Raw genomic sequence first — 22,228 nt, forward strand, 5'->3', positions numbered from 1 at the left:
CAGATGGAACATCCAAAGGCCTATTATGTTTTCCCATAAGATTCTGTGCAAAGTACACGGTCACCCAAGGTGCTCAAAATACAGTCACTTCTGCAAAAGACATAACTGTGATTCAGTCTTTTTTGTTTGTTTCTCTAGCTTTCAGCATGACCTTTAAAGACTTCAAGAGGTAATAAGGAAGGACTCAGCAAACAAGTCTTCTAACCAATAAATTAATTCGCTTGAAAGTTATACTTTTAAAAAAAATGTCAGTAGTGTATGTGTGGAAGGAAAAACAAGTATGTTCACTTTCAAACCAGTGCATCCATCTGCATAGCTCTCAGATGCCTACTGCTCCACAGTTTTCTCGAGAGAACTTTTATCTATAAAACTGTTAAGGCTGTTACTGATAACATAAATGTACCCTTGACCCAAGTAGTTGAAATATACACATGTAATAGATAACTACGTGAGATAACCATCTCCCAGTGATATTTTAAGGCCAACGGTAACAAAGAGAAGAGAAGTGAGGACTCCCAAAGAAGTAAACCAAGTGGCAGTTTCACACTAAGGATATTTAGGGTCATTGTATAAATTCAGATTAAGACTAACTCCCATCTTGAGGCTATCATGTCAAGATATGACAAATAAAACAAAGGAATTCATTGATTCATTTAAAAGAAAAAACAGAAATGGTTCAAAAAGATCGAGTTAATATCCTTAGGAGGTTGTAAAAAAGGACAACATCTCACAACATGGAACACTGGTAAACTTTCTGTGAGACCAAGATTTACACCTTTGTGAATTTGTAGTGAATCTAAAAACAGGCCAAGCATTTATTTTTAGATACCAACTAATTTGAAAATGCAACAAAAAGAAGTAAGGATTATCTTCAAAACTTGGCTGTTAAAGTAACTTTTTAAGAACAGTACTAAAACCACCCAGAAGTTACACTTTTAGGTATTATATATATTGAGATACATTTAAAATACTGTTTATGAGAAAATTAACCTAAAATACACTTATAGGTAGTAACTTTTTACCTTACCTATAAATTACGTAAACAGAAGCTGTCAAGATGTCTCATTATCTACTCTAATTTATATCCACCACGAGTTTCTTGCCAGTTACACAATGCCATGCTTTAATACCTGACTTTGAATTGTTAACAAAGTAAAATGTGACTCTGTAAACATTATCAGCACCAACATACACCATGTTGGGTAAAATGAAGCAAGATTACATTTAAGTAAAATCAATCTTTTACTCATCTGCCTTCAAATCCCAAATCTCACTCTATTTCTTTCCTAAGAAAAAGAATTACAATTAAAACCCTAGTTTTTGTTTTTCTATCATTCAGAACTGAATCATAAAATATGTCAAAAATGAACTCTCTCCTTATATATCGCAAAATATATATTATGAGAAAGTCAGTTATAATTATATATAGACACTTCAATTAACTCAAAACTGTATTATTTAAAAATATATCTGTAACTGGCCTGTGTTTATTTTTACTAGAAAAAGTAATGGAAGTTATTTTACCATACTCACAGTGACAGATGCAGATTTTGTAATGCCAGAAATGTATACGATTTTTCTGATCTTCTTCAAGAAAATTAATACAAATTTCCTAATGCAACATTAGCTACAGGACCTTGGAAGGGGCATGTCTAAGTGTGGGCACTGAAGCTACATTCCATTAGCTACTTAGGATATCCACTTATGCACAACAGACGATTAATTTTTAATATTTCTTTGACTATGCTGCATAATAAGTTACATCAAAATATCATTACTTCCAGTCACATGCTATCTTTCATTTCCTGCTACTCTGACCTTCAGTATTCTATCTTTTCATAACCTATACCTCAATTATAAGAAATCCACTATAGGTCAAAGATGACTTCTTTCTTGTACGGCATTACATTCATCTACAAATAGAGATAAAATAATGAGTTTCCTGAAGACTAATTACAGTCCATAAAAAATTATGTTGAGTTAAGTAATTATACTCAGGTTAACTATCTGTTAATATATCAAATAGCAACTGGGGAAACAATTTTACCAGACACGTAAAATAATCCAGAAATTTGTTTCAACATACATGTTTTAGTGTTAGAGAAACTGTTATTCATTGCTAATGTAACCTAATAATCTAGCCTACTTTTGTGCCAGCAGAGATGGGGGAAAACAGTATAAGCACGTATGTATATTTGTGGGTGCACACACCTAACATTTATGTTGGGTACTGGAGTCCGCCATCTTTTCTAGGACAAATCTTTAATCTCCTGGAGAAAGATAAGAACAAGGTCTACTTCCAGCTGACCTAAACATTCATAACAGTCCAGTTTTCCTCAACTGATGAAAGAAAAATCTCAGGAAAATAACCTAACATTTTAAAAAATGAGTCAAAAATATTTACTGAAATATTCATAATTGCATAAAGAGAATCAGTCCATTTTTAAATCAAATTGTTTTAGTTTTGGAAGTCTTTGCTAAATCTGTTTAATTCTCAATTAAATATTTGAGACTCCAAGTTACCCAAAAAGTAGTACATTCGAAAATAGCATATTAGTTGTCTTAAACTGTATTGGCCACTTTTACTTTTTGTGTTATAATAAACTTGTAATATGTATATAAACATTTGAATATCCACACTGGTGCAAGTATATTGTAACTGGTGCAAGTAAGTGTAATGTAATTGTAATTCTCTCTATATATAATTCTAAATATATGAGAAAAAATTTTACTTAGTATAAATAAAAATATACATATTAGTGTATGGGAGAGTTTTCAAATAGAATTGGCTTGATGTGATACCATCTGAATAGAAATTATGAATATTGATTCCCCGATTATAGAAACCCTGCATCTTGTTGAGATGTATAAGTTGAAGTACAACTTAATCTTTATTACTTAAAAAAAAAATTACTGACTGACTGACTCTCTGGTTAAAAATGGTATTACAGTGGCATCAGAAATTTAGCAATGCAAAAATCATTTTTGAAAATGATGTAAAAAATAATGAGAACGTATCCTAGTTAGCTTTTACAATGTTATATTTAAAAAGAAATTAAAAGAAAAAATAAAGGAATAAAATGAGACCTATCTGCCGCTGTAGTTACAAGCACATTGCTCTCAGAAATAATCAAGAACTATGTAAAGAACTATGTAAACCTCTCCATGAGATTTTACCATTTTTTTCATTAGACAAAACAAACAAACAAACAAAAAATAAACCTCACAAAAAACGTAAATAAGAGTTTTCTGGTTTATATTACATGGGCCTAGACTGTAAAAAAAAAAAAAAAAAAGGAATATAAAGACAATCTATTTTTTTCCCTCAGCAACAATAGAGTGGCAAGAGATATAGACAAATAGAAGAAGCAGAGACTACAGATCAAATTTGAAAACCAGATGGTACGAGAAAAAGGAAGGAATTTTTATGAATTCACTTAGAGATCCAAACACCAGGTTTGGCTGAAAATAATGTCAATCTTGGATGTGTATTAAATGTTATCAAGAGCAAAAACTGAAATTGGTGAATTGGAATTGCCTCAAATTATAAATCATCATTTCTACTTTGGTCAATTTCCTATAAACTCTCTATCAGCTCTTAATGATTTTAATCAGTACAGTTCTTTCAAAAATTGTTACTTTTAAAATTAGAGGATGAAACATACTCTGGTATGACTATTTCATCTTGGATATATGTAAATAATAGTTTACACATTCCATCGTTATGTTACACTATGAAAACTCCACAATATTTTCTAAACCTAGTATAAAAACACCTGTCTGAATACACACACACATTTTCTCCTTCTTTCAGTGAATTTGTTATCAGTTATCTCTTTTGCAAGTTGAATGATAATTAAGGTGAGGAAATTACTGACAAAGCTGAGATAAAGAAGTAGAAAATTTTTAGAAACATCAGTTGTAAATCTTATTTAGCAGTGACATTTCTTTCTCAATTTTTATGTAAATATATGCCTTTTCCTAATTAATCTGGACAGTTTCATCTGAAGAGATATTTTAACGGAATATAAAATACATAAAGGAAATGTACAAACTGTCAAAATTTATCACCATGTAAAAATAGCTATGAGATTAAAAAATTGTTCATAATTACTAACACTGCATATAGATATGATTATAGGGTTGGGCATAATATTTTGGGTATTCTCTTTCTTGTTGATTTATGTCTTATATGGACATTGCAATTTGAAGATTTAAAAGTGCATATATTTAGCTATATTATCAAGGGGTAAATTATTAGTGAAACAAATGATTGTGCTTAAGAGGCTTTAATACCAAACTGACTATTGCTTTGCTCTAAGAAAGATGTTACATCCTTTCCTGATCAAGTGGGCTGCCATGAAAACAGAGTGGCCCATAGCCGTGGAGCTTCCTGATAATGAGTGAAAAAAAAATCTTAAGATAATCAGTTATCAAGAATTTTTAGACATAATTCCTGGATTTTTCTCATAACAGCCCCTGGAAACTCTTCTTTAATGTATTCATTAAAATTAGGCATATCCCCTCTGTCCTTTGTTCAAAATGCTCTGGGTAGAATGCATTAAAAGATGAGTGATATCTAAGTTGGTATCTAAGGGGAGGCAATGCAATGCCAACATAAAATAAATTTCTTTCTTTCTTCGGTCCATAATGATGACATATGCTTTTTCCCCCCCAGAAGAGTAGAAAACACTTTTCACAGTATGGTCATCTACAGTATATAAAAATTGTTTCTATAAAAGCCATATATACAGAAAACATCTCGGTGTTCATGATAAGATATGTTATAAAGACCACTAAAGTAATTGTTCATTCGGTATTTTTCCTCTAATTTCCTGTAGGTATCAGGAATTCCAAAATCATGTGAACTCATGGAATACTTGCATAGCATATCTGCTTTCAATAACTACGTGGAGTTATAACTAAATTTCTTAGAAACCAGTTTGAACACACTAAAAGATATGAATAGCAATAACTGATTCCTTTAGTCCACACCAAAGTTGCAATCCTCTGGATTTTCATAAAATGAAGTGAAGATCCACATTTTGTTTCAGCCCTTTGGGCAGAAACAAGGCCAAGCATAGATTGCCAAGATTTCAAATGCATTAATTCATAATTTATGACAATCTTCTTCTGGTACAACTTCCAGTATTATTTGTAATGTTCTGGTTATTCTGTCTACAAAGAAATAAAGAAGAGAAATTAAAAATGCACAGAACTCAGAAACGCATAAGAACAGCAAAATGTGAATTATTTGGGGTTGAATACTGAAAACACACAACCACCTATTTCATAGAGCACTTTCAAGAATTATTTACTTCATTAGAATCCCATCATGCTCAATTAATTTATTTGTCACTTCTGTAACTTCCCATGATGGCTTCTCAGCAAGAATACATTAATATTTTGTATTCAAATAGGAACTTTTATTCATAAACCAGGAGGCTGAAAATATTTTGAGGCAATAGAACCAAGATATAAATAAATGTTCAAAAATACACTTCATATTCGGTTTAAAGATGGCTTGTTGTTTTAGTACCTATGAGATTACAACCAATTCGTCAGGAAAATGAAAGACACATACTATAATGTCCAGTCTTAAATTTGTAGCATGTTACTGAGTAGAACATGTTGTACCCCAGGGCCTTATTACCTCATCTGCAGAATGAGGGACTTAGGAGTGCCATCAGCAAAAGGGAAGCCTAGGAGGTCCCAACACTTGCCCCCCCCCAAAAAAACAAACAAACAACAACATCAACAACAAAAAAACAAAACAAGGAAACCAAAAAATACCCCAAGAACAATAAATAAACAGCTATAAACTAAAGAAAACAGATCAGGGAAATTTTTAAACCACAAAGAAAAGAGGGCAAAGGTCTGGCAGAGCTAAAAAACTGAGGACGTCTGCCTAGAAAAGTAAACAAAGAATTTTGCCTGCATCATCCTATCCCCTAGTCAGATGCTGGAGGACCCCAGCCAGCCTCGGTGTTTCGGATGCATGCAGCTTTTGCTACAGAGGTCTTCCACGGTCCTCCTCAATGACACTGGTCCCAGCTGATGGAGCAGCCTGGAGTGCCCCCACTCCGCATCTGCTCCCAGAGGCAGGGGTTACTGCTGAGCTGAGATTTGCCCTTGGGGGGTCTTGGTTGTTGATGAGCCCACGCTCAAGGACTGGGTGCCACAGTACGTCACCATACACAAGACTGGAGCTGCCACTGTTCTTTGTCCACTCCAGCCCCAGACTGGGGCTTTGTCCCATAATTACTGAGGCAACGTCTCCTCACTTGAGCCCTGCCCTTAGGGTCCCAAGTTACTCTTTGGCTGTCATTTTTGGAACTGGGCTACTATTGTCCTGACCCCTCCTCTGACAACTTTTCCAGGTCAAGACTCTGAATTATAATTGCTGAGACAGTCTCTTACTGTCCTGAGTCCTACCCCTGCATTCTAGGTACTGGCTCATACTCATCATTGCCAGGGGCATTGCCACTACCCCAAGTGTTACTCACTTCCTGTGTCCTGAGTCACACTTTGGCTACCATTACCGGAGCTGTGCAGCTACTGCTCTGAGAACCCCCATTCCAGGTCAAGACTCTGAGCTGTCATTGCTGAGATGGGCTCCTGATCCCTGTCCTGTGAGTTCCAGGTCACAGTTCTAACCCATCATTGTTAGGGACACTGACACTACCATGGGCCCCACCCCTCAGGTTTCAAGCTGGGGTTCTAACCTAACATTGCTGGGACAAGGCTACTGCTGCCCTTAACCCTACCCCCAGGTTCTGGGTTGCAGCTCTGAAATGTCATTGCCAGGGCAGTGCTGCCACTGCTCTGTGCCCAGATCCCTGGGTCCCTACACCTTTAATAGACCACTACAGATTTGTGCTGTTGCTATCTTGTAAGTGTACTGGTGCCAGAATTGATATTTTCACCCACATCCTCAGGCTGTGCTACCATCACATTTTGTTATTCCAGGACCGTTGCCACTGCTGCATTCCCTCCTACCAGCACAAGTCACATTGGTGAGTCTTTGAGACCCAGGTACCAGTTACACGGGATATCTGCATATGCCCACACTCTACACATTAGTGCCACAGCCACAACAAGCATATCTATGCCCCAGGATCTAGGCACTGTGATAGTTCCATATGCACCTGATCCTAGGATGCCAGCTCCAATAATGCTCTGAGGGCTCTGAGTGTCAGCATGACTGACCAGGTGCCAAGGAAGGACTCCTTAACTAGAGCTTCCTCCCGTGGGCAAAAAAATCCCAGTAAGGCTATCAGCAGATTTCTCCGCAGAAAACTTGCAGGCCAGGAGAGAATGGGATTATATATTCAAAGGGCTCAAAGAAAAAAACAAAAAAACAAAAACAAAAACAAAACTTCCATCAACCAAGAATACTTTATCCAGAAAAGCTGAGGTAAAGACTTTCCTAGACAAACAAAAGCTGAGGGAATTTATAGCCAATAGACCTGCCTACAGAAGTGCTAAAGAGAATTCTTCAAGATAAAGAAAATATATATATAGTAACATGAAAACATATGAAAGTAGAAAATTCACTGATGAGGGTGAATATATAGTCAAATTCAAAATATTCCATGTTGATCAGAGCAGAAATAAATGAAATAGAGACAGAAAAACAACAGAAAAAATCAATGAAATTAAGAAAAGATAAACTTTTATCTAGATTAACTAAGAAGAGGACTCAAAAAATGAAATCAAAAAGAAAAAGGAAGGGTGTTTGGGTGGCTCATTCGGCTAAGCATCTGACTCTTGATTTCAGCTCAGGTCATGATTTCAGGGCTATGAGATGGAGCCCTGCATTAGACTTCACACTGGGCATGCAACCTTCTTAAGATTCTCTCTCTCCCTCTCCTTCTGCCCTCCACCACCCTTCCTCCCTCTGTCCCCCTTTCAAAAAAAAAAAAAAAAAAAAGAGGAGACATTACAACTGATATCACAGAAATACAAAGGATTATGAGAGACTTCTATGAACGCTTATATGCCAACAAACCAAATAACCTAGAATAAATGGATAAATCCGAGAAATATATGCTCTCCCAAGATTAAATCAGGAAGTAGAAAATCTAAATAAACCAATATCAAGTAAGGAGATTCAATCAGTAATAAAAAATACTCCCAACACAGAAAAGCCTAAGAATAGATGGCTTGCACTGGTAAATTCTAGCAAACCTTCAAGGAAGTATTAACACTAATCCTCAAACTGTGCCAAAAAAATTCTAAAGGAAGGAACACTCTCAAACTCATTTTATGAGGCCAGCATTATGCTGATACCAAAGACAAAGACATTATAAGAAAAGGATATCATAGACCAACATTCCTGATGAATTCAGACGCAAAAATTCTCAAAAATATTAGCAAGTAAAATTCAACACAATAAAAGGATCATTTACCTATGGCCAAGTGGGATTTATCTCTGGGATGCAAGGATGCATTGAACATATATTGGGAGTCCCAGCCAGAGCAATTAAGCAAGAAAAAGAAATAAATAGCACCCATATCAGAAAGAAAGAAGTAAAATGATCTCTGTTCACAGATGGGTGATCTCATATAAGAAAACCCTAAAAATTCAACTAAAAAAACTTAAAACTATTACATGAATTCAATAAAATTGCAGGATGCAAAATCAACATATAGAAATCAGTTACATTTCTATAGAGAGAGAACAAATTACCTGCAAAAGAAATTAAGAAAGCAATTCCATTTACAATAGTATCAAAAACAATAAAATATTTAGGGCGCCTGGGTAGCGCAGTCGTTAAGCGTCTGCCTTCGGCTCAGGGCGTCATCCCGGCGTTCCGGGATCGAGTCCCACATTGGGCTCCTCCACTATGAGCCTGCTTCTTCCTCCCTCACTCCCCCTGCTTGTGTTCCCTCTCTCGCTGGCTGTCTCTCTGTCACATAAATAAATAAAATCTTAAAAAAAAAAAAACAATAAAATATTTAGGAATTTAACCAAGGAGGTGAAAGTCCTGTATTCTGACAATTATAAGACATTCATGAAAGAGACTGAAGAAAATATAAATAAATGGAAAGATATCTCATGTCCCTAAATTGGAAGAATTAATATTGTGAAAATGTCCATATGACCCAACTGGTCTACAGACTCAATGCAGTCCCAATCAAAATTCCAATGACATCTTTCACAGAAATAGGAAAAACTATCCTAAAATTAGTTTGGAACCCCAAAGACTCTGAATAGCCAAAGCAATCCTGAGAAAGAACTAAGCTGGAGGCATTGCAATACTGGATTTCAATTCATATTACAAAACTAATCAAAACAGTATGGTACTGGCATAAAAAGAGGCGCACAGAGGAATGGAATAGAGAGCCTATATATATAAATCCACATGCAAAAGAATGAAACCTTAGCTTGGACCCCTACCTTACATCATTCACAAAAATTAACTCAAAATGGATCGAAGATTTAAATATAAGGCCTGAGATCATAAAATTCCTAGAAGAAAACATAGGGGAAAAGATCCCTGACATTGGTCTAGGCAATGATTTCTTGGATAAGTCACCAAACGCACGGGCAACAAAAGCCAAAATAAACAAGTGTGACTATATTAAACTAGACAGCTCTGCACACCAAAGGAATCAATCAACAAATTGAAAAAAACAACCTACTGAACGGGAGAAAACATTCACAAATCATGTCTGATAAGGGACTCTTATTCAAAATACATAAAGAACTCACACAACTTAATAACAAAAAGAGCAAAACCTGAATAGACATTTTTTCAAAGAAGATATACAAATGTCCAACAGGTATATGAAAAGGTGTTCAACATCGAAATCACCAGGGAAATGCAAATCAAAACCATAATGTGATATTGCCTTACACCTGTTAGGATGACTTTTATCTAAAAGACAAGAGATAACAAATATTGGTGGGGATGTGAAGGAAAGGGAACCCTTACACACTATTGGTGGGAATGTGAATTGGTATAGCCATTATGGAAAACATAATGGCAGTTCCTCAAAAAAGTAAAAACTGAACTACCTACGACCCAGCAATCCTATTCCTGGTTGTGTGTACAAAGAAGTTGGAAGTCAGTATCTCAAAGGAATATCTTCACACCTATTTTAATTGCAACCATTATTCATAATAGCCAAGATATGGAAACAACCTAAGTGTTCATCAACAGAAAAGTGGATAAAGAAGATGTGATTATGGAATATATTCAGCCATGGGAAAGAAGGAAATGCTGCCATTTGCAACAACATTATGCTAAGTGAGATGAGTCAGACAGAGATGGACAAATACTGTATAATATCACTTACATTACGGAATCTAAAAAAATGAACTTGTTAAAATAGAGAGTAAAATGATGATTACCAGGGACCAGAGGGTTAGGAAATTGGGGAGGTGTTGTTTAAGGGGACAAACTGAGTTATGGAGCTCTAATGCACAACATAGTGATTAAAGTCAATGATACAATAAATTACAAAAATTGCTAAGGGACTAAATCTGAACCATTCTCAACACCAAAAAGAAATGATAAAGACATGACATTATAAAAGGTGTTAACTAATGCTAGGGTAACCGTCATATTGCAATATACAACTATATCAAACTAACACATTGTACCATCTGAAACTTATATAATGTCATAATGTAAATTATACCTCAATAAAAAAGGTAACTAAAAAAAGAAGAAGGAACTTGGACTAGAAAGTAGTTCTCAAAGTATTATCGCTGGACTGGAAACATTAGCATAGCCTGAATTATCAGAAATTCAACTTTTCCAAGTGCTATCCCAGACCTACTAAATTGGAAACTGAAGGCGGGGCCCAGAAATCTGTGATTCTGCTAGACACTAAAATATAGAAACCAGTGGGCTAGATGATTTCTAAGGTCATTTTATCTTGGCAGTCCTAGAACTCTGAGATGCTAGTTTCCCAGGGTGTTCGTTCTTGTTCATCTCTCATCTTTGTAATCTATCCCCACAGAATCTCTTTAAACTGCTACTGATCCTGGAACCTCCGGAGCCTATCTTCTTGATAGGTTCAGACCCATATCATCTCTCATCCAGACATGCAATGTTTCTCTTCTTTCATGACTTGTCACCTGTAATAGTCCCTTTCAAGCAGTATTTCACGTCACTAAAAAAGATAAATTTTTCATCCATTGCTTTGTAACAGTGTTCCCCAAAGTTGTTTTTCTCCACACACTAATTTTTTATAATATACGTTAATTATCAAGAGCTCAGCACAGTTCTGGCAAATGATAAACTCCATGTAAATCTTTCTTGAATAAATTATATTGTTACAGCCCACTCTACACTGAGATATATGTGGAACACAAGGGAGTGCTCAAGATTAATAAAAGTCCATGTTTACAGAAAAGGGAAGTGATAAAATTAACTGAGAAAAATAGATTGTGGAAAAAGAAGTATCAATCAATAGTATGGGATATATGGCTTTTGTAAGATTGCAAAGCATTGGGATTAAATATACATCCTCTCCATCTCTTCCTCCCTGAACCAATGCCTAGAATGACTGATTTTCGAGTGTGTGTGTGTGTGTGTGTGTGTGTGTGTGTGTGTGTCTATTCGTGCATGTATCTACTGAACAAAAGCCTTTTCCAAAAGTCTGTTTCTGTATTCTGGGGCCCCCAGCCCTTTGCTTTCTTATACGTCTTACCCATGTCACAACACTGCATCAGTTCCAGAGAAAAGGAGAACAATTTAGAGATCTCGATGCTTTAGTAGTGTGACATTCTCCTTTCTGAGCTCAATTTAGATCTTCTATTCAGCAGCACATATGGGGCCAAAGAATCTGTTTTCCAGTTCTGCACACCCATTCTCTTCTTCCATGTTCAATCAGTCCTATTACATTCTCTCCTGTGACTCTCCTATGTTGTCTCTTGGGATCCCAAGATTTGAATAATTCTCATCATAATGGAGGTTTGGCCAGAGTGACTGATTTTGGCCCTGAGTAAGCTGTTGGAAATACACCTGCTTTTCCTTCTAGGTGATCTACAGCGATGGGATCAGACGGGCAAACTCGGCAGACCCAAATACATCTCTGTGGAAGCTTCCTGCTTGCCTAGGAGAATTGTGGGGCATGTAGCATTCAAATGCACACATGCTCATATAAGACTTTTAACTTTGGGGATAGTCAATTCCATAATTCTATTCTTTAAAAAAAATATATATATATATAATATATATTATATATATAAACGAGAGAGAGAGCATGAGCAGGGAGTGGGCAGGAAAGGGGCAGAGGGAGAGTGAGAAGCAGACTCCTTGTTGAGCAGGGAGCCCAATGCGGGGCTGGATCCCAGGACCCTGGGATCATGGCCCGAGCTGAAGGCAGGTACTTAACCGACTGAGCCACCCAGGCGCCCCTCCATGACACTATTCTTTTAAATAAAGTTGAGCCAATGAGTCTCCACTTGGTGTTTTCAGTGACTGCAAGTTACAAGAGCAAACAGCAATTGCAGTATTTCTAGCTTTACTTTTCATGTTCAGTAGTTTTTGAAATCAGCTGAAACAACAACTGACCTTGCAAAATCTGACTTACTCGATCACCCTTGGTAAAAGCATGGAACCTACAGCCAAAACTGAGTAAGTCTGTGAAGTATTAGCAGAAAACCGATCTTCTGCACAAGTCATAGTGGAAATAATAGTATGTATTTTTTTTTTAAGGCTTCCAAACCTTTTCACATGCATGGTCTCATTTTATCTTTACAATAAAGGTGGTTTGGGCCCCTAAGAGATGTAGGCAAGCTTAACTAATGTAAAATATTGCACTGCAGACTTCGTGAAGAGCCAGTCAAATGCATTAAGGAGCTTTCAGTGAGGTATCATAAGCTACATTACCAATGGTACGACATAAGCAGCACATGCTTTTAGGACCCTGGAACTGCAAAGTCATTGTCTACCGAGATGGACTATGATCATTTTGCTGGTGCTCCCCAGTACGAGTCTTTGTAAACAAAGATGTTGCCTAAATACAGCTGGCCTCCATATCTTGCTTTAGCAAGAGGGACCAACGTCCAGTCATCCCATTCATCTCGGCTGTGACACAGTCCGGCCGATAAATAGAGGCAGCCAAGCAAAGTGGTTATTGCAAGCCCTCGCCAGAGCTTGCCAGTTCTAGCTACCTCCATGTATGTGAGCATGTCAGTGCGGTGTCTGCCCCATTTTCCTTGGGTGAGAAGCTCATGTTTCTATAAATAAATAAATAAATACCCAGAAAAATTAACTACTCTGTCACAGATGGCAGAAAAATGTGTTCTGTGTATCTGACTATTCCCTTAAGAGCACATTTTCTTTTCACCCTAGGAATGCTATCAAACAAACCGTGGTTCAATACTGGCATCCTGTGGCCAGAGAAATTAATCAAATCTCGGAAAATCTCAGATCCTCAGGTTCTGAACATTCCTGGCTGTCTGTACCAAGCAGCTTTTCACCATTTCCTGAAGGCTGTTTGGTCACCTCACATCGTCTGTGAAAGCACCTGAGGTTAAGATGTATTTTGATCAACTATCATTTCAGAAGGCTAACCTGTTCATGCATATCAGGGTGAAAAAAAACGATAATGGAAAGTCTAGAGAACGTTACCCAACAACAGCAATAAAAATCGGATACTAAATAGCGGAAGCTCTCCAAGTTCACACTGAGCTTTTTCCTAACAAGGAGACAGTTGGGGAAAGAGGCAAGGTGGTGGGCAGGACTCCGCTGTTTGTGTGTCTATTGTATGAGTGTTTTGTTTTGGCCAAAGGCTAGGAAACTACTTGCTATTGCAGCAATAAATATTATGAATTTTCTTTATTTTACTACAAGAATGCTGCCTAAGAGGAAAATCAAACAAAATTATGGAGGATTGTTGTTTTTTGCTACTCACTTTCAAGGCGGCTATAAAGATAAAGGGTTACAAGGCTCGCAGTTTAAAAGCAGAATTGCCATGCTCCCTGGTAAGACTTAATGGCATTTTTGAGATCCAAATAACCATTATGGGACTACTGCATCGCGGCTGCTTTCACAAATGGCTACACTAAATTTGGAGCCCTTGGAGATGTTTGAAACATCATTAGAGACAGAAAAACAACAAAAAACTTCAAAATCACGTAAGCATAGAAAACCATCAAAGAAGGATCAAGTGTGAAAACTGGCAGTTGGTCGGCACAAAGAAATGGTGCAAAATATGAACATGGTAGCGACGGGAAAGGATGTTTAGAGTTGGCTGCCTCCCGATGGGGGGAGCGCAATGCCTACTACGTGGGAGAAAGCACGGAATCTGCTCTCTCATCATGCTCCCCGTCATCATGGTCCAACTCCAGGGCTATAGATCTCTCTTCCTCAATTCGCCTGCTTTCCCACGGTGCTCGGGGCTTTGAACTGTCTCTAGCCAGGATCTGAGACAGACACAGACCTCGCAATGATGAATGCTAATCTGTCCCAAACATTGGTAATGAGGACAGCAATCCTAAGTGTAGTTATTGTTTAACAAGATTCTTTTTTCTTTTCAGGAAAGCCTCTATATTTATTGCCTCCAACAGAGAAAATGTAAATAAAAATATTGCACAGAAAACTAGTGTGATCTAACAGGAAATAGAGATTAAATACCCTGCCAGACAATCAGTGTGCCCGTGTTAGCCTTAAGGAACCCAACTTTTAGAGTAATGGCTCTTCAGGGAGTAAGTGTTGCCGGCTAGAAAACAAAATTCAGATATAAATAGTAGCATAAGGTCTAAAGATACCAAATACCAATTAAACGCTAATAGAGAGTAGTAGCAAAAGTCTATTTTAAATGGCTGACTTCTAAATGAGTTTGTGTAGCACAGTGGAGAGCTGATATATATGTATATTTTGGAGTTTTTTGTTTTTTAGTTTTAGTAACACTGACCTTATTTATTAACAATTTTACCAGAAATATCAGAAATCTCCCTGAACTTCTTACTGGGCTTTTAAAAATTAATTATGGTTAAAGAAGCAAATTAAAATGAATGATAAGAAAAATAGTTGATTTCTAAACTCACTAAACTCATCAAATTCACCTGCTAGAACATGGCTGTTCTTCTGGCTACATTTCTTTTTACTTCTCTCTTGTCCCCTACCCACTCTAGAAAGACCATGGGCTTTGAAGTCCAGCAGATGTGGGTTCAAATCCTAGCTCAATGGTTTAAAATCTATACACTCAAAAGTAAATTCTCTATCTCCCTGAGCCCTGGTTTCCCACCAGGTATAGGAATAACAAACACTATCTCACACAGGGAGCCTGTAGATGATGGGATGAGAGGATGTGAGGGAAAGTCCTCACTCAGCAGAGCCTCTGACAGACGGACAGCCTTTCCACCTACTCATATCCTTTATTCCCTCTTTCGCCAACTTACTTGGTCACCAAGCCCACTGGGTTTTTCCTCATTAACAGCTTTCACTTTCTCTTGGACCCTGCCAGCATTGTCTGTGTTCAGACCCTTCTTAATCCTTATATGGGATTACTGTGGTAACTACCAATCTTGAGTCTCTTCAGCCTTGACCTTCTCTAATCCATCCTCACTGTACCCAGGATGATTTTTATAAAATACAACACTACTTGAGTTTGAATTCTAGCTGGTCTACTTAACATCCGCATGACTTGGAACAAGCCACATGAATTCTTCCATGATACAACTCAAAATCTATAAAATGGGGATGATAACTTTTCCTACCTTGGAAGGTTGTTATAAGGATTAAATAAGGTGATATATGTGCTAACACACAGAAATCACACAATATATGTGAGTTGTTATTCTTCTCTTCATTGTTCTTGCTGTTCTTACCCTCCTGTGGTTCGCCATGCCTATTAAGTAGGGTTGTGTCATAATCATGATATTTAGGACCCTTGTGGGTCTCTGTCTCACTCCCAACCAAATCTTTTTTCACTCAGCAAGTAGCATGTTATGATATAGAATCAATAAACTGAGTTCAACCCAGAATAAAAAATAATTATGTCAGTAAGGGAGTCAGGAAAGCAATTAGGTCACCTACAGAACTGTTGATAAAATTCTATCCAAAAAAACTGTTCTCTAAAGACGGGATTAGAGCAGCTCAAACTAAATATCCTGAAAGGATTGAGAGGCTGTACCCTAAACATCCTTCCTGCTTTTTCTTCTCCTAGTTCTAATTAAAATGCAATGATATATTTAAACTAGCAATTGTCTTATTTATATTTTTAAACTAAGGGGTGTGTGTGTGTATGTACACATAGATGGGTTTTCTACAACATGGTCCCTCAAGAGGTCACGAAATGTGTAACAGTCTTACCTGACATTCTTCTAAACCACTTGGGTTTCTTGTCCCATATAATAAAGAGATAGTATGCAGGAACCCCAGTCAGAGTAATGATGAAGCCAATTCCTGTACTAAATGGGTCGGAATACAGGGAAAGGGCAACCATGAAGAGACACGTGAAGGAAAACAAAGCTGGGATGAACAGCGGCACCTGGAACACAGCACAGGGAAAAAAATCACTTCAAGCAGATCCAGAGGCAGAAGATGGGTTCAAGAGGAGCACATCAGTCATAGGACCGGTTGACCCCCACTGGTCGTGTGAGCAGGTGACAGGTACCATCCTACCTTACCTGAACAGCAGCAGCTCTTTGATAGGGCACATACAACGTAGCAAACATACTCCCTTAAATTTTTTTTTTAATAAAATCTTTGAATAGAATAAAACCTGAGGATAAGTAAGTGTGTTTCATTAGGGATGTTTTGTTTGAATGGTTGGACTAGATAAGTACCATTACGATTTATGTTTTTGATTTTAAAAGGTTGGCTCTTTGATAATTATGATTAGAATTTGCTTTAACGTAGAGTCAAGAGCACGGGCTGCTTGTTACATGTTAAAGCCTTTCAGTGCATATTGATTTTCTGTTGGAGACTCACAATAAGAACTGACAGGAATAAAACAGACCAACTCCTATTCAACCGCTAATAAAGATGTTGCTAGCATTCAGCAATGGATGTAATTAGAAACAAATTCTGACAACATGACTGACAGCATTATCTGTGTTATTTCTTAAAAGCAAATAAATAGTGAGGTCAAATCAATCCACGAACGTTCACGGCTAAAGGAGATGAGAAATACATTCGTCAGCCCTCCCCAAAGGAAAAGTTTAGTTATGGTAAAGGGTATTCTATTAAGTGGTGCATTCATACACCTTCACTTGCCCTGTGTATTTACGCTTCTATTTCTTCGGGAATATATAATGTAGACGAAGAGCGATGTCACAAGTCGTAACATTAAAGAATGTTTAAAATGCCTGTTTTGTAAAGCGGCATCCCTTTTAGAGTTTCAGTTAGTGACAATTCCACATGGCTCTGCCTCCCTCTTTCTCAGCACGGTTATCCACAATTACTCAGCATAAAGTTACAAGTATCCCACACTTTGAGAACACAGCAGGTCATTAGACACAACCAAGAAAAAGCAACATAACAAATGCCCTATATATCTACCCCTTCTCAGAGATGTGACATGCAAAGTTGGGCACATCACATAAACGAGTTGATGAATTATTATTCCAAGCTAAAATAAATTCAGTATGAAGGCACTACCTGCAAGAGTTAAACATTTTATTCCAGAGGATGCTGCCCCCCGCCCAAGCTCCTCATCATCAAGTTATGACAAAGGGAGGACTAGGTATTAGGAGAAAGATTTATGTAAACCCATCAAGATTACTGAGGTTACCTTGAAAGGACGATGCATATCTGGGCGTTTGTATCGAAGATAAATCAGCCCAGCAACCGCCAGCCCAATAAAAAGCCACCTGGCAAAACTGAGGAAGTTCAAAAGACTGTAGAGGTCCCCAGAGAAGAGCATTATCATCGTCAAAGGGTGCTGGGGGGGAAGGGGGAGAAAAACCACGCTCGGTGAGTTAAAGAGAGCAGAGCCGATAACAATAACATCACTACACATTACGATTACCTTTTTCATATGATTATTTATACCGATAAACTACCGCAGTGATTAAAACCTATATTCAACTAACTTCCTATCTATATTCTGCTCTTCTACCCCATTACGCATCAGTAACAGCATGAGAAGATCATTATTACCGCTTAATCAGATGGAATGTTATATGGATGTTTAGTTCTTAGCTGTTTTTTCATCTGAGAGAGGAGAACGTGTTTTCAAAGAGTGAAACACAGGATATTCAATGACTTAAATTTAAAGACCCAGAGACTGAGATGATTAGCAAATAACGAACGCTACAAATCAAAAGTGTACCCAATTAGAAAATTCGCAGAGCGCTCTGTAAATGGTTTCTGACGAGCCCTTGGCTATGCACACACATGAAACACAGCCACTTCGAGGTGACTCTGTCGACTCCTGAATGCAAAATATTGACCTTTCCTTCCTCCACACTTACTCTCCCCGTGTGCTTGCCATGTGTGACCCTCGAGACCGCAGAGAATGAAGCAGAGATCAGCACAGCAAGTCTCTGCAGCTGCACACGGCAAGGACAGCACGACTGATAGCAGAGGCTTAAAATGAAAGCCCTCTCCACCGAATAATACATTCTGTTCCCACAAGTGACGTTAACTTCCAGATTCCGCACAGAGAGTACGCATACTTTACAAAGAGATTTCAAGGAAACATTCTGAAACAAATTAAATACATGAAACAAAATGTCCAGTGTATTCTATGGTGCTCCTGGCAGCAGATTCCATTTGACAAAAATGTTACAAAGTAGTAGGTAAAAATGAATATAATATTGCCAATGGATATTAGGCAGGACTTTGACACCTTACCCAGTTTTTTTGTATCCCAGGCTTCACAAACACTTCGCATTAAGAAATCTACAATTCAAGTTTCAGTTTTGGTGCTTTTATTTCTTCCCTTTAGAGTTGGTCTCAAATATCTCACTTTAAATCACAGAATTACGGCACAGTCTAGGACTTTAAGTGATTTTTTCTATTAATTTTGTATGCACTTCATTATAAGGGGCCTGTGATACTATGATGTACATCTAGGCTTCTTGGGACTGTGGCTGTTAGCTCCACTTTCGGTATGCAGAATTGGGACTTGTCGCTCTACATTCTTTTTCTGGGAGGCTCTGTGTCGATGACAGAAGCCAAGGTAATCATTTCCCTTAGACCTCACAAATATCTACGGAGGTGAAAAGGAAGTGATGTGGTTATTGCCCCATAGCATCAAATATGCATTGGAAATACTGAATAAAGGGAAGCGACGGAAACTATCCTGCCTCCCAAACTCCACCAAGATCTACACAGAGCCAAGTGAGCAATGAATGAGGAAGGAAAGCACTATCTAAAGTCTGCTTTGAAATCCTCTTTGCTAACCTGTTACTCAAGTTTATATCTAGGTATACTTTTTAATATGCATTACCAAAACAATAACAGCTGGCAGAGGAGTGTGCTTGCGGACATGAATCATGGAGAGGATTTCTGGAAGGTGACCCTCTCGAGACGCAACATAGAATAACCTGATGGGAGAAAAATGTGGGTGGAATTGACTGTATAATTGATCATTTCAAAGGGAAAAATCCAGAAATCTAAGAGAAAACTTGCATCTAATTCGATACCAAATGGTTTGGCATTTCTTAGGTGATTATTTAAGTTTCACCATTCAGGTAAGGCAGAGAATCATCAAGAGAAATCTGACTTCGGAATTTTCTAAAATCTGCCAAAATATTCTCTTACCCTTTGAGGAGAAACAATAGCAACATCCGACTCAGCAAGGCTCCCCTACATATAAATATCTCTAGGTTCCTAGTATTGGATGTGTGCTGTCAGCCACTCCAGCCCAATATACACACACATGCACACGTACGCCCACACACAGACATGCCCGTGTACACACCTAACATTTACATTTTTCTGACTGGATATTAACCTCATGGGAAAATAAAAGGGGCTTTTTCATCAAACAAAACAAAAGGGATACGGATGGTGGGGTGGTGATTTCTGGTGTCTCTTAGTTTACTTTTTTTCTTGTCACCTTTAGAGAAACAAAAGATTTTATCACCAGAAATAAATTGCTGTTGTTAGACTCTGTAGACATACTACAAAAAAAAAAAAGTCTCCATGCCTGGCTTCAGTGTAGGCTTTGAGTAGACAAGCAGTGCCCTCTAATGGTCAGAATGAGACATGCTGTTGCTACTTGGACGAAGACTTCAATCTTACCATGTCTCTTTAAAAACAACAGGTTTGGAGGCACTATTTCTTTTCTTTTTAAACCCACCCTTATCACATCCAATCTCAAAAACAGAAACGCATTTCTGGAAATGCTTGAACTCACTCACCTGGAGACAGCAAACACACCACCATTCATGGAGCCAAAGCAGGAGAGGGCAACAAAGATCGGAACTGCTAATGAGAAATTTCCCAGTAGCCGCTCAGAAAAGGTCTAGTGAAAGACAGAACGAAGCAAATTAATGCTCTGCCAGAAAGTAGAATAAAATGAAGCAATTTAGGCCAACCTCGCTCTATGACTTTCTTTTAGCGTGCTGATACATGTATGTTTTATAATCTTTCTTTTTGGTTAGGGTCAGACTAACTTCTTAGACAATAATCAAAAGCAGGTACCATGGCATTGCTTGTTGCAAAAGTATGAGCAAAGGTCTAAACAAGCACCTTCTCTCTACTTTCAAAAAGCAACGATCCATTTATTGAATCTTTATCAACTGTGATATCTATCAGCTCTTATTCTGTAAGTAGAAAAATCTCAGTTCAGAAGTTCTCCTATTGGAGACAGAAATCCTGCTGTAAAATGCCTTCTCTTTAGCCTGCAAACCCGCATTTTGATAGTGAAGTTCAAATGTACACTGAGAAGTATCACGGATTCTTGTTTCAGGTACCAGTCCTCCTGCTGTGACACAGAAGGACAGTGAGACATAATTGACGACTTAACCATTTATATCGCATCTACGAGCAGTTCTGCAAATCTTTTGCCCTGAATAATCACATTAGCTGAATGTCTGTTTATTGAGTCCCTCTCTCCCTCTCAGGTATCTGCCAATTCCTTCTGTGGTTTCCTATAAAAAGGCTAGAATACAAAATACAAGTCTGAGAAAATCAAGCCACAGAAAATACGAAAAATAAACAACAAAACTTCTGAAATTTCCTTTTATGCCAAGCATAGGCAACACTGCAAATTTCCATGAAGGATGTATTAAACACACACACACACACACACACACACACACACACACACACACAATGTGGGATTCTTTAGTTGTCCTTGATGCAGCTGGTGCTGTGTAATTAATGGACCACATTACGCTCAAAGAGTAAGTGCTGCCCTTTGTCTAGTACGATGAGATGACTGACCCAACATCGGTAAGCTCTGGACAGTTGGTTGTCTGGTAGGACTTACAGCAGCCGCAAAGTCTTTTTTTTAACACAGTGAACACGTCCATAGGTTCACTTGAAATGAGATGATTTGTTCCCTGTGGATGTTGCCCATATGAGCTAATAGTGACTGTTTTAAAAGGAACTGACATCTAGTGATGGGAAGTTACTTTTTCACCCTTCATTGTTATGAGGTCATGAATAAATGCTCCCTTACCAGCTAAGTTTTTATACAAAATAAAAGTATGTGTCACAGAATAACAGTCCCATAACATGACCTTTGAGAGCAAAGATGGTCCTGAAGTCAAATAAATTTTGGAAAATGCAGTAAAATTACGAGTATCCACTTCAAAGGGAACTAAAATGCACATTAGCATCCTTAATATTCTGAGAAGTGCTATAGCACTGACATCTGTTTAACTTTGAATAACTCAGTATTTCCAAAAATTAATAATATCCCATTACTGGTATTCAAACAGATATACTAGAACAAACAAATATATATGGTCATCCCTTGGAAATTCTTAAGTGGTACTTTGGGAAAAAAGATTTTAAGTTAGCATTTGAAAAGTTTATAAACAAATTATAATTCGCATACCAAAAAAATACATGCATTTAAATTCAGTAACTGCCCTCCTACCCTTAAAGTCAGGTTGGAAGAACACTTCTTCTATTCAACATGCACGCGTGGAAGTGTGTCTTCAAGCATGAATATGGGGAAATGTTTTACACGAAATGAACAAGGCAGAGAAATCGTATAGGACTTTGGCTGTATCAGTTAAATGGAATATGCTAAGGTGTGTTCTAAATTTTTTAAATGCTCATTATCATTCAGGTCAAGAAAAGATTACTGAATTTCAAAACACTTTCTGCTGAAGGGAACTACTATGAAATTGCAT

General features: G+C 37.6%; 1 protein-coding gene across 6 annotated transcripts in view; it reads right to left on the reverse strand.

Moving 5' to 3' along the window:
• Positions 1-22,228, reverse strand: part of SLC7A11 (solute carrier family 7 member 11) — a 120,122-nt gene that overhangs the window by 42,543 nt on the left and 55,351 nt on the right. For 3 of the 6 annotated variants that reach the window (XR_566996.2, XR_005833883.1, XM_008685404.2), the window contains exons 8-11: positions 20,282-20,385; positions 19,366-19,462; positions 17,704-17,853; positions 16,281-16,458 (exon numbers count right to left, since the gene is read on the reverse strand). Coding sequence is in view for 4 of the 6 variants with exons in the window: in XM_008685404.2 (XP_008683626.1) it covers positions 16,281-16,458; positions 17,704-17,853; positions 19,366-19,462; positions 20,282-20,385 (529 nt within the window). In the remaining 2 variants the exon portion in view is untranslated. Of the gene's footprint in view, positions 1-2,064; positions 5,179-16,280; positions 16,459-17,703; positions 17,854-19,365; positions 19,463-20,281; positions 20,386-22,228 lie in introns of those variants that run through there. The other 3 variants (XM_040626307.1, XM_008685403.2, XM_040626306.1) reach the window with 3 other exon arrangements.

Source organism: Ursus maritimus, unplaced genomic scaffold (assembly GCF_017311325.1).
Source record: "Ursus maritimus isolate PB19 unplaced genomic scaffold, ASM1731132v1 scaffold_11, whole genome shotgun sequence".
Lineage (NCBI taxonomy): Eukaryota > Metazoa > Chordata > Mammalia > Carnivora > Ursidae > Ursus > Ursus maritimus.